The sequence below is a fragment of the Penicillium pulvis genome, assembly GCF_028828015.1.
Source record: "Penicillium pulvis strain IBT 33274 chromosome Unknown contig_7_segment1_segment0, whole genome shotgun sequence".
NCBI lineage: Eukaryota > Fungi > Ascomycota > Eurotiomycetes > Eurotiales > Aspergillaceae > Penicillium > Penicillium pulvis.
In genome coordinates, this window is record NW_026643079.1 from 1,887,660 (window position 1) to 1,915,421 (window position 27,762).

Sequence of the window (27,762 nt, forward strand, 5' to 3'; positions counted from 1 at the left end):
TTCTTAACCATGTACGCAATAGCACGGCCGCATGAGCTGCGGGGTTGACAGCAAAAGGCGTGCTGCAGCACCGATAAATAACACAAAAAAGTTCGGGAAGCAAAGTATCTCACGGTTCTTACTATCAATTGTCTTCTTTTCAGTTCAATTCAAACCTCGAGACCTCAAAAAACCGCCAAAATGGGCTCAACAGAGAAAAAGCAGCTTATCATAAATGCCTTCGCGATGCATAGCCCGTCCCATCTGAACCCAGGACTTTTTCGTCACCCCACAGACAAAGGCGCAGACTACAAAAACATCAAGCATTGGATGGCCCTAGCCCAAAAGCTTGAGAAAGCCAAATTCCATGCCATCTTCTTCGCCGATGTCCTAGGTGGTTACGATGTATACCGCGGACCTGCAAACCTGGACCCAACTATCCCTGCTGGCGCCCAGTTCCCCATTAACGACCCCTTGTACAGCATTCCCGCCATGGCAGCCGTGACAGAGAGCATTGGATTCGGAGTAACGGCATCAACAACATATGACGCACCATATGCGCTGGCACGCCGCTTCTCAACAGTCGATCATCTGAGCAATGGCCGTGTTGGCTGGAACATTGTTACATCATACCTGGACTCAGCGGCGAAAAACTTCGGTCTGGATACCCAGGTTGAGCATGACGAGCGGTACCGCATCGCGGATGAGTACCTGGATGTCACCTACAAGCTCTGGGAAGCGTCCTGGAGAGATGACGTGGTGGAGTGGAGTCAGGGTGATGCAACACCGGATGGACCCGCCGAGGGTCTACGGTATGCGGATCCACGTGGTGTTCGACAGATCAATCACAAGGGCAAATACTTCCAAGTCCCGGGTCCTCATCTCTGTGAGCCGAGTCCCCAGCGTACGCCATTCTTATTGCAGGCTGGAACTTCGTCTGCTGGCAAGGCGTTCGCGGCGAAGCATGCTGAAGCCGTATTCCTTCATGCGCAGAAGCCGGAGCTTGTGCGTCCCTCTGTCGACAGTATTCGGCAACAGGCTGCTGATCTGGGACGGAATCCGAGTGATATTAAGATTATCGCGGGGGCTCTGGTTATTGTTGCTGAGACAGACGAGGCTGCACAGGCCAAGTTTGATGCGTTCAAGAAGTATGGAGATACCGAGGGTGCTCTGGCCTTGTTTGGTGGTTGGACGGGCTATGATCTCTCGACATATACTGATGATCAAGACTTCCGGTTCGTGGAGCAGCCGGCAGTGCGGAGCATGGTGAATCACTGGGCAAGCACAGTGCCTGGGACAGAGGGTAAGAAGTGGGACAAGAGGACTATTGCGGAGTACCTCGTTTTGGGAGGCAATGGAGTCAAGATTATTGGTAGTGTGAAGACTGTGGCGGATGAGCTCGAGCGCTGGGTAAATGTTGGAGATGTCGATGGCTTTAATCTGAGCTATGCCAGCCTTGATGAGACATTCGATGACATTATCAACCTTCTGCTTCCTGAGCTGCAACAGCGCGGTCTGTTCTGGTCAGACTATGCTGTGAAGGGTGGGACATTCCGGGAGAACATGTATGGGCAGAAGGGCCAGTCGAGACTTCCTGATGCTCATCATGGAGCGAAGTTCTTTTGGAAGCAGGGCGAAGAGGTACCTCCCTACTCATTGGAGGATTCACAATGAATTACTCCATAGTCGTATACCTAGGATGGAGACACATGCATTCAGTACAACATAACAAATATACGGATCTCAATCCATTATGAAGCGCAGATATATTTCAACTTGAAGCTGCAGAGTTTGCAACATTGTGACCGAGTATGTGGTGCCTACGGGCTAATAAAATTCCAAATATAGTTGCAGCTTGGGTAAATGTGTGGACAAAGCCTCATGTAAATACTTTCAGTCTATGTATAGACGTATATACTCCTATTGCAACCACATTCAGACATCCCACCAACCTTCCAGATATGATCGCAAATCAATTTCCTCCGGGATCTTAAGATGAGGCGTCAAATCAGCATCTGGCTCAATTTCCCTCGAAGTCCAGCCATTCCCAAAGTAAGCAAAGCGATTCCCACTAGGATTAACATAAGTGTATTCCCAATCTTCCCAGCGAGGATCTCGACGAATGTAGTTCACCGCAGCTGCACTACTAGGGAACAGTCCATGAATACGCGCACCAGGCTGACCACCGTTGTACCACGAACTGCAATTGGCAGACCAGACAGTGCGCGGGTAAAAATTGTCACAATATTCCACAAAGTCATCCGCAGCTTGCTGAGATGGCACGATGGATTTGATGCCCTGACTGCGCACTTTGCGTAGGACTTTCACGACATAGGTGATCTGATTTTCCGTGCTGTTTGGGACAGTACCGCTGTGACCGGTGGCATAGGGACCACCAAGCCAGAAGAGATTGGGGAATTCAGGCGTCGCGAATCCAAGGTAAGAGTATGGGAACCCGAAATGGCCGTCTGTCTTCCAGGCTGATTTGAGATCGATGCCGTTGGCGATAATTGAGAATGGTGGTGCGTGGTCGGTATTCGCGCCTGTAGAACAGATGACGACATCTACCTCTCTTTCAACGCCATCTTCGGTGATGATTCCTTTCTCTGTGAAGCGTTGGATACGTGTCTGGATATAGCTGACGTTATCTTTGGTCAGAGCTTCGAGATACCCGGGTCCTGGGGTAGGACGGCGGCAGTTTGGTGGGAAATCCGGTAAAATCTTCTCTCCAAGCTCAGGCTTATCGGCGATGCGTTTGAGCATCAGCTCTGACCACTTTTTTTTGAGTTCGTGGTTCTCGGGCGTGTCCTTGAAGATTGCGCCGAATCGCTGAAAAAAGCCCTTCTCAACTTGGGTGCGGTATTTTAGATATACCTGAGGATCTTTGAAAGATTCCAATAGCTCCTCAGGTATAAGATTTGGTTCCAAACGGCGAACGCCACCACTGCCACTGCTGAACGAGTCTGCAATCCATGTTGGATTGCGAGCATAATGATCTACATGACTGGCAATAGGTTGGATGGAAGGAAGAACTTGTAATCCCGAAGCTCCGTTTCCGATCAAAGCAACACGTTTTCCTTTTAAGTCGACATTATGATCCCAATTCGAGGAATGGAAAAGCGCCCCTTTGTAGTTCTTGATTCCTTCATAATCGGGTAGCTTCCACGCGTTGAAATGGCCAATAGCATTGATCAAAATGTCCAATCTTTCTTCATAGACCTAGACAAGGGGTCAGTATATGGCATGATTCTGGAGAATTCGACTCAATTCACTTTATTAGAGCCATCAACATGCGCGATGGTAACCTTCCATTTCCCCTCCTCACTCAGCCACTCGGCTCTTTGGACCCGTTGCTGAGACCGAATGTACTGGTAAACATTGTACTTTTGTGCAACGCCTTGCCAGTACTCTCTAATCTCCGCACCTTGAGCAAACTCCTCCGTCCATTGCGTGTTGGGTGAAAAGCCTGATTGATAGGCATGCGCGGGTATATCACATCGCACACCAGGGTAGGTATTTTCAAACCATGTACCTCCCTGAAGACAAAGTTATTAGATGAAGATCACGAAAGGAACCAAGATAAGGAGCAATAATTATCTCACATACCACTTCGGGGTTTTTATCGTAGATTCGCAAATCAAGTCCCGGCAGCTTGGCTGGTAGCAACACGCCCGCAGTAATACCTGTGAGCCCAGCCCCAATGATGCCCACCTTGATAGGTCTTACTTGATCCACTGGATGTTCCTCCAGTGCAAAATTGACCTTTTTCTCGGGCACACTGTCCTTCACTTTATTGAAAGCATTGACCGCCACAGAGGGCGCTGGAATTGGATCTGAAGGTCGGCTAAAAGACTCCGACTTTTGGGAAATGACTGACAACGGAAAGGCAGCGATCTGAGGATTCTCTAGTAGAGTCATGATGAGGCCTACTTACCCATGTATCTAGATAGAGAAAGGAAAATGTATTCGGAGGTTTCCGAGCAGACGCATCATCCCGCTGATAAACCGGGTGGCCTGCCCCTCATATATGCAGGTGTTCTCTGCACGCAATCTGGGACAAATCATACGCCACCTAGTGGAATACTGGACAAGATAGTATATTCTTCAACCGTGGCTTTGAAATATACGCAGAGAGTTCAGTATTCATTTACGCCAAGACGGCTAACGGAACTGATTTGGTGTAGGTAACGCCATCGTCGTTAGTGATGGTGTGAATGGTCTGAGATGTTGCTCATCAACACCATCAACCCCACTCTAAACGCCATTATTGGAGTAGTTTCATCCATGGATTGCGCAACTCATAATTGGAGCTGAGGGTTACTTTGATTATAAACATTATTTTGAAACCCCATCTGTGGTCTTTGGGGGTGCGGGGGAAATATTACCAAATCATGTACCTCGGCCGACACACCACAATGATAAAGTGACTATGGCCATGACTGATCAAATTTACGGGTAACAAAATACATTGAATGTTGTAATACTATCGACAAGTTATATTACCGAAAAATGTTGTCAATTGTTGGTCAATCGTTTCAACAACCCTGCTACGCCATAGAGCTAAGAGTGTCAGGCACCAGGCATTAACTATTGTTCACCCTTGTGCAGTATTTACTGCGACCTGGATACTTGGGGCCTTTACCAAGGGAGTTGTAAGGGAGTTGGCAAGCCTTTTCCAAGGACGTCTTCCGCGGTTCCAATGTCTCTGTTGTATATCAAGTCAGCAGCAAGACACTATGTGACTATAGATCAGGGTTGACTTACCCAGGCCCTCTTGGTGCCCAGTACTCCCCAGTCTTATTAATATCAAAGTCCTCAATAAACAATGCGAGTGACTGAGCTGCTTCATTAGGGGTAACAGCTGAAAGAATGTCAATATACCTAGTATACCAAAAAGATATTTTGCGTAAAGCCATGCTTACCACCGCCAGCATCCCAATACTTGTCAAACCCAACACCCTTGGTCATTTCTGTCCGCATAAAACCTGGATGCACCAATCCAACAGCAATTCCCTTGGGTTTGAGATCCAAGCTTAGCAGCTTGCCCACCATATTCAGAGCAGCTTTGCTTGCATGATGACCATAATTCCCTCCGCCCTCCTTCTCGTGGCGGAGAGTGATACTGCCGCTCTCACTGCTAACGAAGATAACTTTGCTGGCTTCTCCCAACAAGCCCGCCTTGACAAGATGATGCACCAAGAAAACCGGTGCAATTGCCGACGTAGTATACATTTGGACCTCCTTTTCCCAATCTGGGGCATCAAAGGATTCGAAGCCGAAGTAGCCGGCTGAAATGATCGCAGTCGAGATCTTAGTAGATGCTGGAATCTGTGAGACCAGCTTTTGACCCACGTCGGACTGAGTGAGATCAATACCAGTCAGCCAAGTGGTAGATTGTTCTGCTTGGGGCGCTGATTCTGATCTCGAGGTCGCAAAGACGTGTCTCGTTGAGTCTTGGGCATATAGTGCTCTGAGGGAGGCCCCAAGACCCCTTGTGGCACCCACCACGAGGATATTGTTGCTCATGTTGTTAATTTGTATGCTTGAATTTCTAGAAAAGTATGAATTCAACAGTTGTAAGTTGTAAGATACTAGATTCGAATACCCAGAGTATTTGCAAGTGGCAGGGATCTGACGCAAGAATCAGATGACGTAATGTAGGTGACACAAGATGTACATTGTTGACAACATCATGCATTTCGACGCGCATAAATAGAGTCTTTTGAAAGTACCCAGACTGTGTTTATTTGACCATTGTCATCCACTTTGGTCCCCTGATATCGGAAGCTATGTGGGGACGTCCCGTCGAATTGAATATGTCAGGTGCGAAGTGTAGCCTGGAGGGTATGAAATAAGGCATCCATAGCTCTATGAGAGGACCAGAACAGCAATTACAAGCGAAATCAAGCCTTCTCGTTTCCTTTTAAACATCGTCGCACTTCGCCGTTTATTAAATTCAGTTCGTTTCTTTCTTGCCAAGCATTTTCTCCCCACGCTAGTCTTTTTTGGGTATCTTAGATGCTGGACCAGTCAACTCATTGATTAGAAGATGCGAAGATGCCAAATTGCCTAGGTTGATTGATTGCTTTCAAGATTAGACTGCGGATATTTGAACTAGATATGGCAGCCAGTGCCATGCAAAGTTCAGGACTTGTATGGAAAAGCACTTAACGAAACCAAATTGTCCGTCTACAGGAGCACATATCAATTTTTTCCTTCTCCAACCATACTGTTTCAAACCCATACCACAGCTTCTTTTCACTCCCTTACTATCTACAACAACACTATGGGGACCGTGACATATCAAGATGGAATAGCTCTTCTCCCACTCGTCATTTCCCCGTAAACAATGGCCAACAAAGGTCGGGGACTCACATGAGGACCGGGATGCCATTCGTCCACACCTAGGACCCACCCAAACTCAGATCGTTCAAGTAAAACCATACAAATCTTTGTATGGGCTTGATCATGGACTTAAAGCCTTGTGCTAATCAAGGAGAACAGTTAGAAACAAACTACGTCAGCCTGCTTTTCCGCTGCTTAGTCAGATATTAATGCCAACGCCCGTTCGAGACATTGAAGTGACTTGACCTTTCTACCCGTGTGGCTTCGCCGGAGCTGGTCCATCCATGTGTTCTTGAACCTCAGGATGAGTGGATTCTCTAAAATCCTGCTATCAGCACAAAATCTTCGAGCTGCTATCCAAAAGGGGAGAAAGACGGGCGCGAAAGACAAGGACCGATCCCACCGAGACACTCCGGCATCCTCGTCTTCGCTTGGGTGAGCTTTGTGTTACATGTGTGTTAGAGTTCGTTGGCTAATTTTTGCTTCTTTCCTTGCTGCGCGACAGCTTAGACAGCGCCAATCCTCTGCCGCCGTGGGGCCTCCCCGTCGAGATCCAAATCTTAATCTTCGCCCACTGCGGGACCGCCGATTTTCTATCTCTAAAGCTAGTCTGCAAGTCCTTCAACAAGGTCTTGACTTCTCACGAACATGGTATTGTCCGCTTATACCTCCGTCGACACCGCCATGGCAGCCTCCCCTCCCCAATCGACAGCGAACGTATCTATACCCGGAGCCCCGAAGATGATGTGGTCCTCCTGTCCGACCTATTTCCCCCTTCCAAAAGTGCCCGAGGTGGTCACCTATATACTTTCCGATACCTGTGGAGCTTGCGACAAAGGCAAAAGCTTTGCTCGCGATTATGCTATTACCTCGCAGACCGGGTGATGGACCGATTTGTGCAGACAGAATCGATTTTCGACAGAACTTCCTTTCCAACGAAGAAGGCCGAACGAACAGCATTGGTGAAACGAGGGAAAACTAGCATGTGGTTTCATCTTTCACCATTGATGTAAGTTTATGTACGAATTTGCTTGGGCCACTGGGCTGACAGTATTGTAGGTATTACACGTTATACTACCTCGAGTCGTACTCATCTGCGCGTCGCGAACACACCAACATGCTTCTTCGAGAATACGAAGCCGGCAATCTCTCTGTCCCAGTACCCTTATCCATGCGTCAAAAAATGTACCGCGAACTTCAAACTCGAATTCTTCGCGAACCCCCGTTCACCAATACCGCAGCCCTCATTGCGACTCACCACTGCATTCACCTGCTAGTGTCATATATTCGGTACACCATGGCATCTGAAGGGGAGCCCGACGACTCCTGGATCAGCTCTCTTCTCACGGTCTCACCATTCGCTAGGATAGTCGAATTTTTCTCCGCTGAGATTGGCGATGGGGGTAACCAGCGCATGCAGCGCAAAGATTTCATGTATAATTTCTATCATGACATGAACGCACACGAAAAAGACCACATGAATTCCGTGGTCTGGGGTCGGGCTTCTAACCGAAACGCTCAGAATACGCATACGTCTGTGCGCGATCTTTGGTTTGACGCTGCCAAAGCAGAACTCGCATCTAGAAACGCGATTCCTCATGATATAGAGAGCGTATGGCACTGGAATGGTATCCCCGTTCTGTTTGGGTGCCCGGATTGCCATCGTACACAGGGATGGAGAGCATAATGCATTAGATGGAGCGTTGTGGCGTTTATGCGATAGATACCTCATGTTTTGTACTTTTTCTTCCCTTTTTTTTTTTTTTTTTTTTTTTTTAACCCGCGGTCAGAATTTTTGAAAGCCAATTTCAGTTGAGAAGATTGATTCGTATGAGCACGTCCCATTGTCGGAGTCTTTCCAGATAGCTCGATCGATCCCTACTGTCTACTTCGCGCAGGTATTACATCTCATTCACTGGATAAAGAATTCATTTCAAAAAGAACCCACCAAAAAAAATACTTCTCCCCTCGCGGACGATGGTATGGTTCTTGAGTTATGTGTTAAACCTTGGGTCGCACGGCTACACGGCCCGTTCCGTGCATCTGGAGCGACCGCAAATGCGCCCAGAACACCCTAACGAGTCTGACTACATCTGCCAAGACCAATATGAGCACATGAACGAGTCTCTAGTTGGTAGGAACATGGGGTTAACCAATAAGCGTTGATAGCGCCGTGATGTCCTGCAGCCATTGGTGTCTGTCCCAATCAACTAACACTAACTAGGCTAGCATCACGTATACGAAGCGTACTTTTTGGGGGCGTGAACCTTGCACAGCTGAATAACAAAGCCCCTCAAAATATCACAAAATCTGGTAAATTGAAATCCAAAGCCTTATCATAAGTATCTCGTGGAGTCACGATACAATAAGTCAGATTCGGCGCCTACGATGGCCGAGCAATCCAATATCGCGTCTAGAGTTTCAATACCTCCTCCCTCTTCAGCTAATGCCCCTGTTGACGATCACAATCCCACAAAAGATGCTCACCCATCTCGCACGCCCGGGGTCAAGATTTCTGACCTCAATAAACGTCTTCTGGACGCAGTCTCTGTTGATAATGTGCAAAAGTTTTGGCAGTGCTTAAAAGAGGGAGCCAATATCAACGCCACTGGGGAGCAAGGAGTAACCTCGCTCATTATAGCATCTCGCGAAGGATTCGTTAATTTAACCAAGATACTTATTCAACCTGGCATTTTAGAATGGCATGCTCATATCGAGGCGAAGACCGAGGAAGGCAAAACAGCTCTTCATCTGGCATGTTGGGAAGGAAGGGTTGAAGTGGTTTCAATTTTAATCAAAAATGGCGCTCAAATCGACGCAAAAGACAATGACGACTGGTCACCATTGCATCATGCAGCGGCTCGTGGACATGTCGGAGTTATCCATTTACTGCTGGGTCACGGTGCAGATCTCAAGGCAAAAACAATCGCCGACGAATATACTCCTCTCATGATTGCTATTACCAAAAAACATGTGGAGGCGGTCGAGGCTCTGCTGGTTCACAACGATGCAGTCAACATGCCCGGCGTGTATGATACACCCTTGACAATGGCATGTCGAATGGATTCCGAAGAAGTAGTTCGCATCTTGCTCAAACACGATGCCGATGTGAATCTTTCTGACCCGGACAAGTGGTGGCCGCTTCATAGTGCATGTCGATACTCCACTGTGACAGTAGTCGGGATTATCTTGCAGAAAACCCCAAATATTAATGTGAAAGCCCCCGATGAATGGACCCCACTGCATTTTGCAGCACACTATGGTGAAAAAGAAATGGTGAAGTCAATTTTGGAACTTAGCCCCGACGTGGACAGTGTCACCTCCGATGGCGCGACACCGTTACATGTTGCCATTCGCTATGGCAACCTGGAGATGGTTCAATTGATCCTAGAGGAGAATCCAAGTATCCATGCGAAAGATTCAGATGGGTGGACTCCGCTTCATACTGCTGCCCGGTATTCGAAGCCGGGGGTGCTTAGCATGATTTTGGGGAGAAACCCCGATATCAATGCCACCGATGGTAATGATTGGACGGCATTGCACCTTGCTGTACAGTACAGGAATTTAGAGATAGTAACGATGATTCTCGGTGAAAATCCGGAGATAGATGCTTCTGATAACGAAGGCTTCACAGCTTTGCACAAAGCTCCCGGATGTCGCAAAGCCAAGGACCAAGCAGGGATCGCAGAACTGCTGCTGGAAAAAGGCGCAAAGTTTCTTTTGACGAAAGAAAAGAAGACGCCATTGCACCGAGCGTCTGAACTGGGATGTATAGCTGTTGTTGATATATACCTTCGACACGCAGATAAGTTTGATATCAATGCTCTTGAGATCAATGGATGGACAGCCCTGCATCTTGCCAGCTACAAAGGATTTGGAAAAGTCGTTGAGGCTCTTCTCAACAAGGGAACATCGTTTGACATCAAAACAGGCGATGATAAACAGACTTCATTGGTGCTATCAATCAAAGGACTAAATAATCTGCCGCGTGGAGATTCAGATTCGGAGAACAAGACAGAGCATCATGCGACCGAGCAACCCACGGAGCAAGCTCCAGATCAAATTGAGCAGCATATTGAGACACAAGTTACAGGGCAACCTACAGAAATACGCCAAAATCAACCTACACTGCAGGCCGAATATCAGACCGACACCAAAGAGGAGTCCGAAGAGGAGTCCGAAGAGGAGTCCGAAAAGGATACCGAAGATGAGGAAGAGGAGGGGACTCAAAATCTAGAAAAAAGACTAAGCGACTCCAAGCTTGCCATTCGGCTTCTAGCCCAGAAAAAGGTTGACTTAGATTCAACGACGGAAGCCCTCCGGAATCTGAACTCTAGGAAAGGACTGGAAGTCGCCATTGAGGGCCTACAAAAGGCTGGAAATTCCGATCTAGAAAAAGCAAACCTTGAACAAATAAGACTTGTATGGTACGCAATGAGGTCTGATGAGCATGAAAATCTCCTTTTGCTTCTTCAGGGCAGCATTGTTGAGACAAAGAAGCCAGAAACTCTCTTGCAGTGGGCGGCCTACCGTGGAAACTTTGCTGTGGTGTGGTGGCTTCTTCAAACAAGCGATCCACATAACCAACTCAAATCAACAACCAACCGACAAGACCGGGACAAGGCTATTCAAATCGTCAACGAGAAGCTCAAACCTTCCAATGTTCCCAAAAGTAGAGAGACAACAGAACAGTACAGTCTCCCAAAGAAGGAAGAGGCTCGCTATTCCCACACATTGGATATTCTCCAAGATCCACCCTTGGTGATTGGCAGGAAATTCGAAAGTGGCCCTTGTGAGGCACCCAAATTGGGGAAGAACAGTGCAAAAGGCAATGTTGCCCAGAAGTATAAAATGACCATCGTAGACTTTTATAGTCACGGTGGACGTGTGGATCTTCTCCGACGATCTTTGTTTCCACACGATGTTATTTACAACACAGAGAAAGATGGCCCCGCGAAATTCATGGAGAGGGCAACGGAATTGCTCAAGTCGGTAGGCCGAGAAGAGATCAAGTCAATTGGTATGGAAGAAAGGCTTTATGAAAAGGAGGATCTCACGATGAGATGGATACATCTTCCGGCCAACAATGTAAGTGACTCCCATAATAGGAGCAGGGAACTTGTAGCTGTTTACTAACCTGTCATCAGATGGAATGGATGGAGGTAGAAAAGATGTAACCACACATGACGATCTAATATTCAGCTAACATAATCCTAGGATCTTGTCCAAAGATTGCTCTTTGACCAGAAAAAGCCGAAAACAGACCACGCAGCTTTACGTGACTTCCTGCGGCGAAGCTGGCAGGAGGTACCGTCTGGAGACTCAGAGACTAAGTTCATGAAGCCGAATTTCCTGGTATGGAACAATTATCGATGGTAGAGATGGCTCATGGCTGATCCTTTAATCTAGGAGAGATTTTCCAGAAAGCCCACTCCCGCTCCGTCAACTGAACAACCAGATAATGAAAAAGACCGGAACCAGAAGAACGATGATTCCAAACCAGCAAAGACGATGGAAGAGCCTGGCACAAACCAAAACGGAGATAATGCGAAGCCTGAATCCCAGCCGCCAGTACCCTTGACGACTCCCCAGACCGATCGCGCCAAGTCAAAATCAGAACCGGCGAAAAACATAGATGGTGAGTTTTTCCAACCAAGTTGAAGGAAGGGGGGTGACTTTGGCACATTCATCTTATATTAATTATGGGTGTGCCTTGTCATTAATGCCTCTCCCCCACACTCTCCTTCCTGTTTACGGAAAGGGTGTGCGAGAACAACCACCCTTCAAACCGTCCAAGCCAGGAAGCTTACATGAATAAAATATCTAGAAGACGATAACACTGCTGCTCTTTATGTAAGAAGTCTACTGAGGTCTAAATTTGACAATTGTCACTCACCATTCCAGATCCCATACCTGACATTTGAAAAATGTTTTGAAGCCAATGAAGCATCGGAAGACCTTGACATATTGGCACAAGCTGGCAATCAGGAAATGGATCCAAAGAAAGATAATTTCAGAGCTCAGTATCAAAATTTCATGGAGACCTACAACGGAAAAAGACAGGTCGTACAAGGCTCTCGGTCTCTGGATCAGTTCTACTACCAGGCTTTGCCTGACATGAAGCTGCGAGATGCCGATCAAGTGGTGACTCGGTACTTGCTGGATAAGGACCGCGGTGATAAAACAAAAAATGGTGAATGGTGGCCCATTCTGTCTATTGGCCAACTTTGGCTTTGGATTATTGATACAAGTATGTCTCACAAAACATCATGTTTGGATTAAGTGTAAGCTGATGGACTTTCTAAGATACAGTAATCTCTTCTTCTACGCTTCGCCCAGATGGGTTGGAGGATCCGGTCGTTGAAGGGATCTTCGAACATCTTCGAGAAAGAAATAACAGAGGTGGAGGACAATTGCCCCCTCCTCGGCTCTTGATCTGGCCAAACTCATTGTTAACTTTTGCATTAATTTTACTCACACCATAAATTGGTCTCTCGTCGTGCTTGGGGTGGATGAAGATAAAAAGTACCCCAAGTTTATGGACAAGACAGGTGAGGGAGGGAGAGAGAAGACAAGAGAGAACAATGAGGGCCATGAAGACAAAGAGAATAGGAGAAAGGATCGCTTCCTGAAATCACCTTGCGAAATCTTTGCAGAGACGATCAACCAAACAGTGAGATTCCCCTCCAATGTGGTCAATTTCCTCTAACTCATGGGAATGAGCAGGCCGTGGATGAGAACGATCTGTTCACACGATTTGTGAAAAAGGTCAAAGATAAGAAAGACGGCAATGGTACCAGCCCAAAGGCAAAACAGAATGAAGAATCCAGCGTCGATAGTGAAGAGCAGAAAGATTGGAAAGCGATCTACAACGCTGCACTGCTCTTGGAAGAGGTCAAGGATATCCGGGACGAACTAAATATGATCAAGACGGTCTTGACCCAACAAAAAGTCGTCTGGGAAGGACTTCTAGGCCAAGAAGGCCAAGTAAGTCAAGCAATGAAGAGTAGAATGGGAACGGAGCGAAACCTGGCCGACATTCTCGAAGAGATAATCGAGATGGACAAAATCGCAGAAACCATCCAAACATCAGTGAGGACCAGAGATGCTATTACGCTAGGTTTTGGATTACTAACTTTCACAAAGGTCAAAGAGACTCTGGATCTCGAGCAGAATGGGATCAATATCACCGAGGCAGTACTTTCTCGCGACTTGGCAAAACAGTCTGCAAGACAGGGAACAACGCTCATGGTCTTCACAGTTGTCACCATTTTCTTTGTGGGTATGACCTGACTCCACAATAAGGATAAGGCTAATTCAAAAGTAGCTCCCGATGTCTTTCCTCGCCTCTCTCTTTGCGTTGAATGTGACCTCCTTTCACCACGACAGTCAAGGAAATGTTCAATTTGCACCGGAGTTTATATTCCCCATTATTTGTAAGTCTGTTACTTCTTGGGCGAGATGTCATTTTCTGGATTTTCAGAAGCCTAACATTCAGGACAGTCTGCATCTCAATCGCTTTGGGAATCTTTATCATCTATGTTTCTTTCAACTACAAGTCGGTCCAAGATAGTTGGGAAAAGCTCCGACAATTTTCTCAAGGCAAAAATGAATCCGACCACCCAGCTACTAATCAACAGACTCCGGAAATAGTGGCACCGTTAAATCAGATCCATCGGGAGAATGTGGTGAATGTGTTGACGCAAAGCCAGGACGACATGCTACAGAGACTCTGGAAAGTCGCAAAGAGAAAGAAGGCCGGCCGATAAAACCATGACCGTGGAATTGATTCATAAAGGAAGACCAGAGCATATGGTCAGCTATTAGAAAACAATTGAAACTTAATCATATTACCTGGTCTATAGGGGGGTCTCATGCACTAAACCGAAAAAGGAATCAATAGAGGGTATTTGCCTTGTTTGCACTGAGCGCGTCCATATCGATAAGCTTAAAACATTGATAGACCTTCACCTTGCGTCCACAACAACAATCTAAAGTGCAGTAATTAATTCACAATGGAGTCGGCCTCACATTCGCAGCTTTTTAATACCTCATGGACTTTACACCGTCTCTCACCCCTGCACCACAAGAAAGATTGCGCGAGCCTTTTAAACAATCAAGCCGCCTTGAATACATACGCAACAAGATTACGCGATCAACTGACAGGCGATGTCCTAGCGGGTCTCCATTCTACCGCCAACACAGCAGATGACGATTCGCTGTCAAAAACAGGTGCCCTCAGAGAATGTAGATGGCAATTCATGACCGCGGGGTCATTCACACGCGACGCATCAGACAGACGCGACGCTAACACTTCCTTCCCCGGAATCTTGGTGACACTCGAATATGAGAACATAGTCTACAAAGCTGCTCTCCTCGCGGAACCAGAGTCCAATTTCCAACGGGTTCCTCCTAGTGAAGGATCAACATTTCTTCCGCTACTATTGACGAAATGTCCAAACGCGCTACGACAAACATTCATCTCATTCTTATCGGCTAATTTCGATGCCTACTGTGCTCCCCTCCGTCTTTCATCTACTTTTCTCTGTAAAGGTCTGGAAAGCTTCGTGGACGAGCTCCGAACGGGGCTGGGAGACTCCGCGAATGAAATTGTTGAAGAGGTGATCAAGGAGCTGCAACTGACATTGGCCTTTTCGGCAATGATTGCGCCGGCATTGCGAACGCTGAATATCAGTATCTCGCGAGCATCCTTGACTGGGTTCTTGAGCGATGGAAATAGTACTTCGAGACGTACTTTGAAGCAAAAATTGAGCAGTCCTTTAATTGCAAATCTCAGTACTTATCTGGAGACGCATCTGGCGATGCAGCTTGATTTGACTGGGTCGTCGAAGAATAAGGCTGCCAAACATCATGTTCGGTTATCCAAAGCTTCATGTGCGGCTTTTGTGTTGGGAGGCGAAGGACGCATGAAACTGGTTGTTGATGTTGCTCGAGCAGAGGGTCAGGATGGGGCTGATGCTCCGACTAAAGATCAGTTGGCTCTTCGTGCGAGTCAAAGTCTGCTACGAGCTGTCATTGGCAAAGCTGTCGTCGGGGATCAAACCGCTACTTGAAAAGACCGCGTCTGCGAATATTCTAGATTTTTTGATTATCCCCTATTAATTCGGAAGACTTCTGAGCGCGACATGACAACTGCTTGCTACTACCGGGCTACACGTCACGACTACTGAAATATTATCACGGCCCGGACGATCGCAAATCCAGGAAGGGGATAACGGAAGACAATCGATTGCAGTGATTCCCCCCAGCTGTGGACGAAAGGCGGCGTTTCAAAGCGGAGAAAGGAGGCCATCCGCGTGCGATTGCGCCCTGTGCGAGAATCGGCCACACTGCCAACGAATGACCTGGAAACCCATAGGCCACTTGGTGTTATCTACGATTGTTCCATGCAACAGTCTTTCAGGGATTAGGCTTCTACTGTCCATGAAGTTATTAGTCGTAACTCATGGATAGAAGATCAAATTGATATTCATCGCTCGATAGCAGCAAGTAATTATCACAAAATACCTTTATTTACGAAGCAAAGCCAAAAGCTCTCTTGCCGATCTAATTGAAGCATAAGCTCCGCTGGCAAGACAGATATTCACAAGTGACAGGCGCCCTTTTAGTCACCGTCCCATCGTTCTTCTGTTTCCGCCATTTGAAGAGCTTCGTCCACGCTGGGAACAAAGTGTGTGATACCACCACATTCCTCAACAATTCCACTCAGCTCGAACATGCGAAACACCTTGTCATTGGGCAGCCGGCAGAAGAAAACCCTCGTTCCTTCCTCCGTATACGCACGCACGATTTCACAGAGAACCTGAGTACCCGAACCATCAATACTTGTGACGCCGTGTACATCGAAGATGATGTTCTTGTTATACTCGGCAGGGCGCATGCGGGGAAGTGAGGGGTGAGCTCGACTGGTTCCGTAGAGCTCCAGACGACGAAGACGGTTCTTTAGATCACCAGTATTGGCAAATGTCAGAGGTTCAGGGATCTTGACGATCAGTGCACCCTCAACAATCTCGGTGTTTTCGGGCTGAAGCTCAGCGTTCGCAAAGCGGGTGGAAGTGCCGGATACCTTGCCAAGGATTTGAATGCGAGGCTGGGTGGCATGGCGGATAAGGATTATGACAGATACACCGATTCCGAGGGCCATGCCCAGCTCAAGTGAATAGAAAATGGTTGTAACGAAAATGAGGAACATCAGCATTAGTTCGGTCCATCCACGAAGATGGAAGAAAAAGATCAAGTCGTGGGGGCATTCTTCGACGAGAGAAAATGCCACGACGGATATCATAGAGCAAAGGACCGCTTTCTGTTTAGGACGTTAGCCACATTCAAATAAAGACCAAAAGGGATCACACGAACCGGAAGCCAAGAGAGATAGGGTAAAAGAACGAGAATTCCAATGAGAGTGATGACCGAAATAAAAATGCTGCTCATTGGGGATCGTGCTCCGGTCTGTGCATTAAGCTTGCTTCGACCGTATCCGCCAAAAGCTGGAAGGCTCATAAAGCACCCACCCACGAGATTGGCAACTCCCAGAGCTACCATTTCCCGGTTGGCACTAATTTGCGTGCCCTGGATTCCATCGGACTTGACATCGGCCAGGCCCTTCGCCGCCACCGAAGACTCGAAGAAACCAAGAAGAGTAATGATGAAGGCTTTGCTCATAGCAGTGCGAATGTGCTCCATATACTTCATTTGGAAGGGCCACTGGAAGGCGAAGAGGCGGCTTGCACTGACATCGGTGGATCCTAAAAGCTCGAGGCCTTTCGCTTCCCAGTCGAGAGACCAAGCCAATATACCCGATATCAACACGACGAAAAAGCGGTCAGGGAAGTAAATCACTTGGGGGAAGCGAGGTTCCATCCACTTTTTCAAGGTTCTATAAAAAGATCAGTGATGCACGAAGCCAAGAACAGGCTCTTGCACGTACCGGAAAAAAAAGATGATCCCAAAGCTCACAAGCGAAACCACCGCAGTAAGGGCATGGCTTTCTCGAACATTGCGAATAATGAAAGACAATTTGGCAACTGTCGTGCCATGACTAGCGCCAGTCTCTTTTGCCAGCTCTGCAAGCCCCAATTGTGGGATCAGCTGGTCCACGAAAATCACGAAACCAATGGCTGTGATGAATCCTCTGAGGAAGGGCCGACTGAGCATATTGTCCAGAAATCCTAGGCGAGTCAATCCGGCAATAAGAATCATAGCACCAGTCATCGCGGTTGCGATCCCTACTACCATAGCACTCTTCACGTTTATTTCCTCCGGGGTGTCGTCAGGCAGAAGGCTAGCCTTGACAATCGCACCCGTGAGCAGAGAGCCTGCCGCCTCCGGTCCAACAACCATAAGTGGGCAACTTCCTAATACCGCATAGACCAGCGGATGTATCACGAAGGAATAAAGACCATTGACTGGGGGTGCATGCGCAAGGTTCGAGGCTAAAGACAAGGCCATTGGAATATAGACGGAGGAGATTGTCAATGCTGCTATCAAATCTCCTCGTAGAAAAGACCATTGATATTGTCCGATCCAATTGAAGAGGGGAATGTAATAGGATACGTAACTGCAAAGAGCTGGTCAGCCCTCTTCTTTCTAGGTGGCCTACAGTTGCCTGCTCAACGGAATATATCAAACAAGGCTTACAGTTTCTTAGATTCCTGAGTAGAAAGAGCCGAGGTGGAAGATTTCATTTGTGATGACGGGTATTCCGAATCTTGGTGGGACTCTGGCCGACCATCACCTCCGCGGAAGGGACTGGACGCCATCCCTGATTCCCTAATCCCATTGTGTGCGATATGACTGCCAGATGACCGCGAAAATGCAGCTCTTTCGGCTGTTTCGATGTGAGGAGAAAAAGTACCATGGCTGCAACGTCTCTCACCGCACGCAGGGTCCGAACGGTCGTACGACTCCAAAAGGCGAGTTCTCACATCCGGTTCGTTCGTTATTCCCAGGCCCTGGGCACCTTGTACTCCCGATTGATCTGTCGCAGAGCCGAAAGGTCTTGGGCGAAAAATATCAGCCAGGCGATCTCGCAAGTTGCGGGCCTCTTCCGTATCTTGCCCGGCTGGCGGAGAGTCAGACATGATGCTTGCTTAAGAACCCGATGAGCTGATTCAAGGAAGATATACACCTGAATCCTCCATGGAATGGATCAATAATAAGAAAAGCCACTATTGGGAAGGAAATAAAAAGAGAAAACAAATCCGAACGTCGTGGCTGGCTAGCAAGGGCGGTGTCCACTAGGGTCTGCGATAAGCGGGGCCAGAGCTACTATCACGGCTTGTCCATGCAGATCCGTCATGTACTGTAGGGGCTGATGTGTCTAATTTCAGTACTGCAATTGGAAAGTTCAGGACCAACCAGAACAGTTTGATTATGCCACCGGATCTCGGTAACTTTTTTTGTGCAACATGCAGTCGGAAACAATATGCAACTAGTGGAGTCAGCCGTACACAGACTAGTAGGTTATCTCATGCAGCGGAGCCCGTTGCTGTGACATAATCGAAGTATACCGAGGCGGTGAGTCACGTGTTGATTTGGGAAAGTCGGTGATTCACGTGACCGTGTGGGTTTTGAGCCCGCCACAATAGCGATTTGAAGTGATTGTGCTTCCGCCCAGCGATACATTCTCAACCCCCTGATCCTTTCGATCTGCTCAGAACCTTGATTTTAGGCTCGAGCCCATCGCTGCTTCTAGGACTGTCGTCTCATCAGTCCTGTTTTACGCCGAATCCCCGTCGCTGAAAATCAGATCGCAACCCCGCCAAAATGTCGTTAACAAATTGCCGTTTCTACGAGGAGAAGTACCCTGAGGTGGACAGCTATGTCATGGTCAATGTCAAGCAGGTAGGATCCGAAAACCGCTGTATGATCGCGTTTGGCCTTGCTTATTCGTTTTTCCCCGGGTTTGGTAGATCGCCGAGATGGGCGCATACGTGAAGCTGCTCGAGTACGACAACATCGACGGCATGATCCTGCTCTCCGAACTGTCCAGAAGACGTATTCGCAGTATCCAAAAGCTCATCCGTATCGGCCGTAACGAGGTTGTCATCGTGCTCCGTGTTGACAAGGAGAAGGGTGAGCAAAACTCCACTGTTCTACAAAGATCCGACAACTGACTCACATTGTTATGAAAGGTTACATCGATCTGTCGAAGCGTCGTGTCTCTCCCGAGGATGTCGTGAAGTGTGAGGAGCGTTACAACAAGAGCAAGGCGGTGCACTCTATCTTGCGCCACGTCGCCGAGGCAGCTCAGACTCCTCTCGAAACCCTATACCAGCAGATTGCCTGGCCCCTGGACAAGAAATACGGTCACTCCCACGACGCATTCAAGATCTCCATCTCGTATGTCTTCCATCTTATGATTCTGATGTTACCCAGCTGACCGACTTTCTAGCAACCCCGAGGTGTGGAACGACATCGAGTTCCCTAGCGAACCCGTGAAGAAGGAGCTCCAGCTTTACATCAGCAAGAAGCTCACCCCCGCCCCCACTAAGGTTCGTGCCGATATTGAAGTCACTTGCTTCAGCTACGAAGGTATCGATGCCGTCAAGACCGCCCTGCGCACCGCCGAGGCCGAGAACACCCCCGAGAACCAGATCAAGGTTAAGCTGGTCGCCCCTCCTCTGTACGTCCTGACCAGCCAATGTCTGGACAAGCAGCTTGGTATCCAGCAGCTTGAGGCCGGTATCCGAAGGATCGAGGCCAACATCAAGGCCGCTGGAGGTAACTGCACCGTCAAGATGGCACCCAAGGCCGTTACCGAGCACGATGATGCTATTCTCCAGGAGCTTATGGAGAAGCGTGAGCGTGAGAACCAGGAGGTTAGCGGAGATGAGAGCGGCTCTGAGAGCGACGAGGGCGTGCCCGAGTAAAGGAATAACCCGACGTACATCGGCGTTGTCGACCAGTTCAAAAGGCAAAATGTGGAGGAAGGACTGGGCAAAAATGGATAGAGAAAATCATGCACATTTTACGCGATCAATGGAAAAGACAAAGGCTTGATGACTCCATGTAAGTGCTATCAGGCATGATTGCAGTCAGAAATTGCCTTTCCACCAAGGCCAGTCACCTGCACCTCGAGTCCGGGTTCTATCCACGAGCAGGCATAATGCCATTTGGCAAACCATGTTCCGGCATTTTATTTGAATGTACGGTGTGAGATGCAACTTTCTGATGTATATATGGTGTGATGCAACCGAGATGTTCAATGCCAATGATGCTTCTAGAGATATTTCTGATTTCATATTTTTTCTTTGAATTCGGTAGCTTTCCGTAGCGCGTCACCCGGGATTTCTTGATAGCGGGGAGTGGCGCTTGGATCTTCCCGCGAATCACTTTTTGACCGCGCTTTCCAAGATTTCACCCTAACCATTACAGCCTCTCCAGCCTGTTTCTCTGGGTGGCTATTCATTTACATCTTCGCAATGGGTCATTTGAGGGATATGTTCAGCTTCGATCGTCGTCGTGCGCGGCACCGCGTCGCAGTAGAGCGCCGCAGACGTACGTCATAATCAACAAAGCTCGTATCACAGTGCTAATCGAACCACAGTCCTCCCATCATACATTGCTGATGAGCCACAGTCGTCTGATTCTTCCAAGGAGATTGCTAAAATCGCACTGCGATTGAAATACCAAATTGAGCAGGTCGTTTGCTGCGAGGTCGAGGAGAATATCCTGACCGACCCAAACAGCCGCCTTATCACGCAGGATGTTATTGAGACTGCCAAGCGAGCTGGTGGTGAGGACTACAAGGCTTGTATTGTCTACTGTCTGCTTGTTTGTTTGAGATGGTTCCAGGTTCAGGCTTCGGTCGAGCTGTGGGATGCTGATCTCCATGAAGTCCGAGCTGTGGCCTGTGAAGTCATCGCCAAGCGCATGTAAGATCTCCCCATTGGCCTGAGCCCTTATACTTACCGCTACTTACACCTTTATAGTATTGAATCTGAACAAGATCAGGACTATCTGCTGAAGAATATTCTACTCAAGCGCTACTCTATTTTTGCCGAGGGTGTTGAAAGTGACCCTGTCAATGTGATTGAGCGCTCGGTGGATCTCCATGCGCTGAGAATCATCGGTTCCGCTGGATACCAAAAATGCATACAATTCCTATGGTGTGGCTGGATCTGTCAGGAAGAAGGCAATCCAACGAACTTCGTGGAGTACGAACAGAAAGCCAATGCTAGCTACTGGGTTCACTTCCACCCGGATCGCATGCGAACTCCTCTTTACCAGAACATTTGTCAGATCGTCTTCTCCCTAATCTATCTGGCTGTTTACACTGCCGTGATCAACACTGTCAACCCAACTGGTGATCTTGACGTGGCTGAGGGTGTTCTGTATGGTATGACGCTTGCATTCCTTTGTGATGAAATTGTCAAGTTCTGGAAAGTCGGGTGGAATTACCTTGAGTTCTGGAATGCCTTTAATTCAACGCTTTACGGTCTCCTCGTCATTTCCTTGGTCTTGCGTTTTGTTGCATTGGCCCATTCGCCTTCAAACAGCGATACAGAGCGGCAAATGTACAACGGATTGAGCTACAATTTCCTAGCCTTTGCCGGACCCATGTTTTGGATGCGCATGATGCTTTATTTGGACTCTTTCAAATTCTTTGGAGCCATGTTCGTCGTCCTTCGGGTCATGATGAAGGAGAGTTTGATTTTTTTTGCACTCCTATTTGTGGTTCTGGCTGGTTTCTTCCAGGCATTCATTGGCATGGCACAGGTCGATGATGATATACCCGTCACTCGGCTTATCATTCAAGGCATGGCAAACACTATCATGCAGAGCCCTGAGTTTGATACTTTCCAAGACTTTGCATATCCTTTTGGAATCATTCTCTACTATGTGTTCAGTTTTGTGATCATGATCGGTACGTGGATAACAATCACTTCTCCTCTCAAGGCGCAATACGCTAACTTGGTATACTAGTTCTCTTGAACATTTTGATTGCGCTTTACAACAGTGCCTATGAGGATATCTCTGGGAACGCTAACGATGAGTACATGGCAATCTTTGCTCAGAAGACGATGCAATTCGTCCGTGCCCCTGACGAGAATGTCTTCATTCCGCGTAAGTTTTGTCCCCCATTATTCCATGTGTGACATACAATGAAACGAGTTGAGCTAATGAGATATATTAGCCTTTAATCTGATTGAGATTTTGCTTGTGAGCGCCCCATTCGAATGGTGGATGTCGAAGAAGCATTATGCGAAGCTTAACGACATTATCATGGGTGTGATTTACTCGCCTATTCTGGTGTTGACAGCCTGGATTGAGACTCACCAAGCGGAGCAAATTCGATGGAATAGGCGTCATGGAGAGGAAGACGAAGAAGATCAACAAGAGTGGGAATTGGTAGCTGAGGATGTGGACTTTGAGTTGGATGATTCCTGGAAGCAAGAAGTCAAGCAGAGTACCCCTGACATCAAGGTGGATAACTGCACGCTGGAGGTTAAGCAGTTACGAGTGCAGGTGGAAGCGTTGACTGAACTGGTGAAGCAATTGAGCAGTGAGAAGGGGGTTGTCGTGGATGGACTTACTTGAGCAGTCCACATGGGCACTGGGCAACAGTTGTGTTCATGCTGCGAATGAATATATATGTTTTACGGGTGCACCCGAACCCGGAGGTGTATATGTACTGTAGTAAGCAAGGATTTCCAGTTAAGATAGACCTTTGTTATCGATCCAATCGAAGGTTGTCTCCAACGAGACTTATAGTTGGGTCTCATGGTGGAGAATTTATGATTGAAACTTGATACAATTTTTCGTAGCAAAAAGTCACTTATAAAGAGTCGGGAATCGATATATTGACAAAAAAAAGAACCGAACGCGGGGGTCGAACCCGCAACCTTGAGATTAAGAGTCTCACGCTCTACCGATTGAGCTAGCCCGGCTGGGCTTGTTGGGAAGAATTCAGTTTCTGGCACTATCAGGCAAGATGCGCTGTGGGCCTCCTGGAACCTTACATAAGCCGTCTAGCGCGTCGGGGAGACCGGGCGAACCCTCTGGAAACCAAATTTACTTATCTACAAGGTGGCTTCTTCTGAGCTTTCCACTGTGTAGTCGTCATTTCTTCTTTATGCTTTTTTAATCTGTCTTCTAACCGACCATCTTCGTGGTCACCTCGATTGCCATCATGTAAGCTCATCCAGACCCTTGCCCCTATTGATGCATCTTCAATCTAACCCCAATCAGGGCAAAACTAGCAGATGACCCCCAGATTCAACATGCGTCCCTGCACAATCCTCTTCCGACGCAATTCCATCCCTATGTCCTGCCTTTTCTGATCATTTGGCCTGTCTTCTTCGCCTTCTACCTGTCCGAGGAGCGCTATGACACTTATATCCAGGGTCAGGAGTGGACCTTCGTTTGGGCGGGGTCCATCATCACGCTCCAGTCCCTATTGTGGCTGATGACCAAGTGGAACATTAACATCAAAACGCTTTTCACCACTATCAGGGCCAAGTCCATTGATACCGCTCGTCTGATTAAGGTTATCCCAGTCACCAATGCTGGAATTGCCGAAATCTGCACTCTGATCCACGACAACTCTGGTGGCAAGAAGACCATTTCATTCTTGTTCCAGAAGCGCCGCTTCCTCTACTACCCCGAACGTCGCACCTTTGCGCCTCTTTCCTACGCCCTCGATGCGGAACCCAAGCCTGCTCTCAAGCACTTCCAGCAGAGCAAGGGTCTCACCACCAAAGCGGAGGTCGATGACATCCAAGAGCACTATGGAGATAATACTTTCGACATCCCCGTTCCTGGATTCGTCGAGCTCTTCCAGGAGCATGCTGTCGCGCCATTCTTCGTCTTCCAGGTCTTCTGTGTGGGTTTGTGGATGCTGGACGAATACTGGTACTACTCGCTGTTCACTCTCTTCATGCTTGTTATGTTCGAGAGCACTGTCGTTTGGCAGCGCCAAAGAACTCTCAATGAATTCCGTGGAATGAGCATCAAGCCATACGACGTCTGGGTCTTCCGTGAGAAGAAATGGCAAGAAACCACTAGCGACAAGCTTCTTCCCGGCGACCTCATGTCCGTCAATCGGACCAAGGAGGATGGCGGTGTCGCTTGCGATATTCTCCTCGTCGAGGGCAGCGTGATTGTGAACGAGGCAATGCTTTCCGGTGAGAGTACCCCTCTGCTCAAGGACTCAGTTCAACTCCGCCCTGGTGATGACTTGATTGAACCCGAGGGCTTGGATAAGAACTCGTTTGTGCACGGTGGAACCAAGGTTCTTCAGGTTACTCACCCCAATATCAATGGTGAAGAGACCCTGACGAATCTGGCCAATGGTATCACGATGCCACCGGACAACGGTGCTCTCGGCGTGGTCGTGAAGACCGGATTTGAGACCAGCCAGGGAAGCCTTGTGCGCACTATGATCTACTCTACTGAGCGTGTCTCTGCCAACAATGCCGAGGCTTTGTTGTTCATTCTCTTCCTGCTGATTTTCGCGATTGCCGCCTCTTGGTACGTGTGGCAGGAGGGTGTCACCAAGGACCGCAAGCGATCCAAGCTCCTCCTGGACTGTGTCCTCATTGTCACCAGCGTTGTGCCTCCGGAGCTGCCCATGGAGCTGAGCTTGGCTGTTAACACTAGTCTGGCTGCTTTGAGCAAGTTTGCTATTTTTTGCACCGAGCCTTTCCGTATTCCATTTGCTGGTCGTGTTGATATTGCTTGTTTCGATAAGACCGGCACCCTGACTGGTGAGGATCTCGTCGTTGACGGAATCGCTGGCCTCACTCTTGGTCAGTCTGATGCCAAGATTGAAGCCGATGGCGCCCATGCCGATCTGGCAAAGGTCGAGGATGTTAACCCCGCTACTACTCTCGTTCTTGCTAGTGCCCACGCCTTGGTGAAATTGGACGAGGGTGAGGTCGTTGGTGACCCCATGGAGAAGGCCACTTTGCAGTGGCTTGGCTGGGGCCTGGGTAAGAATGATACTCTCATGCCCAAGGGAACCGCACCTAAGGTCGCCTCCCGCCCTGTCGAGTCCGTTCATATCAAGAGAAGATTCCAATTCTCCTCTGCCTTGAAACGCCAAAGTACCATCGCTACCGTCACTACCAATGATCCCAAGACCTCCAAGAAGAGCAAGGCTACTTTTGTTGGTGTCAAGGGTGCTCCCGAGACTATCAATTCCATGCTGGTTAACACCCCTCCTAACTACGAGGAGACTTACAAGTACTTCACTCGTAATGGTGCTCGTGTCCTTGCTCTCGCCTACAAGTATCTCTCTTCGGAATCTGAGCTTTCTCAGGGCCGCGTGAACAATTATGTTCGGGAGGAGATCGAGTCTGAGCTGATCTTTGCCGGTTTCCTTGTTTTGCAATGTCCTCTCAAGGATGACGCTATCAAGTCCGTCCGTATGTTGAACGAGAGCAGCCACCGGGTTGTCATGATTACCGGAGATAACCCGTTGACTGCCTGCCATGTCGCACGACAGGTTGAGATCGTCGATCGTGAGGTTCTCATCCTCGATGCTCCCGAACATGACACCTCTGGAACCAAGATTGTTTGGCGTACTATTGACGACAAGCTCAACACTGAAGTTGATCCCACCAAGCCTCTGGACCCAGAGATCTTGAAGAACAAGGATATCTGTATCACTGGTTACGCACTGGCAAAATTCAAGGACCAAAAGGCTCTTCCGGATCTTCTGCGTCACACCTGGGTTTACGCTCGCGTGTCTCCTAAGCAAAAGGAGGACATTCTGCTTGGTCTTAAGGATGCTGGTTACACTACCTTGATGTGTGGTGACGGTACAAACGACGTGGGTGCCCTGAAGCAAGCCCACGTTGGTGTTGCCCTTCTGAATGGCTCCCAAGAGGACTTGACCCGGATTGCTGAACACTACCGCACCAGCAAGATGAAGGAGCTATACGAGAAACAGGTTAGCATGATGCAGAGATTCAACCAGCCTCCTCCCCCAGTCCCTGTGCACATTGCCCACCTCTACCCCCCTGGCCCCGGCAACCCCCACTATGAGAAGGCTATGGAGAGAGAGATGTCAAAGAAGGGTGCTGTTGCCAAGCCCGGCGAGCCCATTCCCACTATCACTTCTCCTGGTGCCCAAGCTCTTCAGCAGAACATGACTCCCCAGCAACAGCGACAGAATCAAGCCCAAGCTGCTGCTGCCGGTCTTGCTGACAAGCTCACCTCGTCTATGCTGGAACAAGAGTTGGATGACAGCGAGCCGCCCACTATCAAGTTGGGTGACGCTTCTGTTGCTGCGCCATTCACCAGCAAGTTGGCCAACGTTATTGCGATCCCGAACATTCTTCGCCAGGGCCGTTGCACTCTGGTTGCGACAATCCAAATGTACAAAATTCTTGCATTGAACTGTTTGATTAGTGCGTACAGTTTGAGTGTTATTTACTTGGAAGGTATCAAATTCGGCGACGGTCAGGTTACTATCAGTGGTATGCTGATGAGCGTCTGCTTCCTGTCCATTTCCCGCGCAAAGGTTCGTTGCATCACCCTTTGTTGTCCATTTCGTGAATACTAATTATTTGCAGTCTGTGGAGGGCTTATCTAAGGAGCGCCCGCAGCCGAACATCTTCAACGTGTACATCATTGGATCCGTTCTTGGTCAATTCGCCATTCACATTGTGACTTTGATCTACCTCTCCAACTACGTTTACAAGGTTGAGCCGTAAGTATTGACAAACCCAAGAATTAGAAATCCCGTTGCTAATTCATATGACAGGAGAGCAAGCGACATTGACCTGGAGGGCGAGTTTGAGCCGTCTCTTCTGAACAGCGCCATTTACCTGCTCCAACTGATCCAGCAAATCTCCACATTCTCAATCAACTACCAGGGTCGTCCGTTCCGCGAGTCCATCCGCGAGAACAAGGCCATGTACTGGGGTCTTGTTGCAGCCTCGGCTGTTGCTTTCTCCTGTGCCACCGAGTTTGTTCCCGAGATCAACGAGAAGCTGCGCTTGGTTCCCTTCAGCAACGAGTTCAAGATGACCCTGACTGTGTTGATGATCTTCGACTATGCCGGTTGCTACGTGATCGAGAATGTGCTCAAGCACTTCTTCAGTGATTTCCGTCCTAAGGATATTGCTGTTCGTCGTCCTGATCAGTTGAAGCGCGAGGAGGAGCGCAAGGCTAAGGAGGAGGCTGAGGCCGAGGCCTTGAAAGAGCAGCAGAGAACCGCTTAAATAGGCTGTTAATCTGAGGCATGACTACAATGCCCTGTATACATAGAAAGGTTGAAGATGGGCTCATAGAACTACATGGAATCTAATACATTGTTCTATTACCGATTTTACCTTGAGCATTGCCACATGCATATGGTGACAATGCTGCAATACTACTGCATTATTGAGTTACCCAGTCATTTGATCTCTGAGCGGTGTAAATCAGAGGGAAAAAGCATCCGTGAGAGTGGCAAATATCAAGTTA

The 27,762-nt window shown here is 48.3% G+C and overlaps 9 protein-coding genes across 9 annotated transcripts; 6 read left to right on the forward strand and 3 right to left on the reverse strand.

Moving 5' to 3' along the window:
• Positions 1-180: 180 nt before the first annotated feature.
• N7503_008668 (LLM class flavin-dependent oxidoreductase) lies at positions 181-1,653 on the forward strand (the record flags this gene model as incomplete). The annotated part of the gene is made up of 1 exon (XM_057068215.1): positions 181-1,653. One exon carries the CDS (start codon positions 181-183, stop codon positions 1,651-1,653), a length of 1,473 nt encoding a protein of 490 aa, XP_056919070.1.
• Positions 1,654-1,914: 261 nt separating this feature from the next.
• On the reverse strand, positions 1,915-3,897 carry N7503_008669 (flavin-containing monooxygenase; the record flags this gene model as incomplete). The annotated part of the gene is made up of 3 exons (XM_057068216.1): positions 1,915-3,198; positions 3,252-3,515; positions 3,586-3,897. 3 exons carry the CDS (start codon positions 3,895-3,897, stop codon positions 1,915-1,917), a joined length of 1,860 nt encoding a protein of 619 aa, XP_056919071.1.
• A 720-nt stretch (positions 3,898-4,617) lies between these two features.
• On the reverse strand, positions 4,618-5,505 carry N7503_008670 (oxidoreductase, short chain dehydrogenase/reductase family superfamily; the record flags this gene model as incomplete). Its single annotated transcript, XM_057068217.1, has 3 exons — positions 4,618-4,684; positions 4,744-4,840; positions 4,902-5,505. 3 exons carry the CDS (start codon positions 5,503-5,505, stop codon positions 4,618-4,620), a joined length of 768 nt encoding a protein of 255 aa, XP_056919072.1.
• Positions 5,506-6,628: 1,123 nt separating this feature from the next.
• Positions 6,629-8,011, forward strand: N7503_008671 (F-box protein; the record flags this gene model as incomplete). The annotated part of the gene is made up of 3 exons (XM_057068218.1): positions 6,629-6,759; positions 6,830-7,333; positions 7,384-8,011. The coding sequence occupies 3 exons, from the start codon at positions 6,629-6,631 to the stop codon at positions 8,009-8,011; spliced, it is 1,263 nt and encodes a 420-aa protein (XP_056919073.1).
• Positions 8,012-8,712: 701 nt separating this feature from the next.
• Positions 8,713-14,093, forward strand: N7503_008672 (uncharacterized protein; the record flags this gene model as incomplete). The annotated part of the gene is made up of 11 exons (XM_057068219.1): positions 8,713-11,412; positions 11,472-11,486; positions 11,542-11,679; positions 11,734-11,962; positions 12,152-12,177; positions 12,229-12,574; positions 12,876-12,997; positions 13,051-13,416; positions 13,471-13,602; positions 13,652-13,760; positions 13,828-14,093. 11 exons carry the CDS (start codon positions 8,713-8,715, stop codon positions 14,091-14,093), a joined length of 4,449 nt encoding a protein of 1,482 aa, XP_056919074.1.
• A 246-nt stretch (positions 14,094-14,339) lies between these two features.
• N7503_008673 (uncharacterized protein) lies at positions 14,340-15,398 on the forward strand (the record flags this gene model as incomplete). The annotated part of the gene is made up of 1 exon (XM_057068220.1): positions 14,340-15,398. One exon carries the CDS (start codon positions 14,340-14,342, stop codon positions 15,396-15,398), a length of 1,059 nt encoding a protein of 352 aa, XP_056919075.1.
• Positions 15,399-15,949: 551 nt separating this feature from the next.
• Positions 15,950-18,425, reverse strand: N7503_008674 (SulP family inorganic anion transporter; the record flags this gene model as incomplete). Its single annotated transcript, XM_057068221.1, has 4 exons — positions 15,950-16,648; positions 16,702-17,221; positions 17,273-17,902; positions 17,983-18,425. 4 exons carry the CDS (start codon positions 18,423-18,425, stop codon positions 15,950-15,952), a joined length of 2,292 nt encoding a protein of 763 aa, XP_056919076.1.
• A 522-nt stretch (positions 18,426-18,947) lies between these two features.
• Positions 18,948-20,590, forward strand: N7503_008675 (translation initiation factor eIF2 subunit alpha). Its single transcript, XM_057068222.1, has 4 exons — positions 18,948-19,188; positions 19,257-19,419; positions 19,479-19,686; positions 19,739-20,590. Exons 1-4 carry the CDS (start codon positions 19,111-19,113, stop codon positions 20,214-20,216), a joined length of 927 nt encoding a protein of 308 aa, XP_056919077.1. The 5' UTR covers positions 18,948-19,110; the 3' UTR covers positions 20,217-20,590.
• A 178-nt stretch (positions 20,591-20,768) lies between these two features.
• Positions 20,769-27,518, forward strand: yvc1 (putative potassium ion channel Yvc1; the record flags this gene model as incomplete). The annotated part of the gene is made up of 8 exons (XM_057068223.1): positions 20,769-20,844; positions 20,894-21,221; positions 21,279-22,213; positions 22,273-22,413; positions 22,484-22,852; positions 23,553-26,815; positions 26,868-27,004; positions 27,059-27,518. 8 exons carry the CDS (start codon positions 20,769-20,771, stop codon positions 27,516-27,518), a joined length of 5,709 nt encoding a protein of 1,902 aa, XP_056919078.1.
• Positions 27,519-27,762: the final 244 nt, after the last annotated feature.

Coding starts and splice junctions, on each gene's coding strand:
- N7503_008675 (XM_057068222.1), top strand. CDS start 19,111: ATGTCGTTAACAAATTGCCGTTTCTACGAGGAGAAGTACCCTGAGGTG. Junction 19,420..19,478: donor CCGTGTTGACAAGGAGAAGG/GTGAGCAAAACT, acceptor TTGTTATGAAAG/GTTACATCGATCTGTCGAAG. Junction 19,687..19,738: donor GCATTCAAGATCTCCATCTC/GTATGTCTTCCA, acceptor CCGACTTTCTAG/CAACCCCGAGGTGTGGAACG.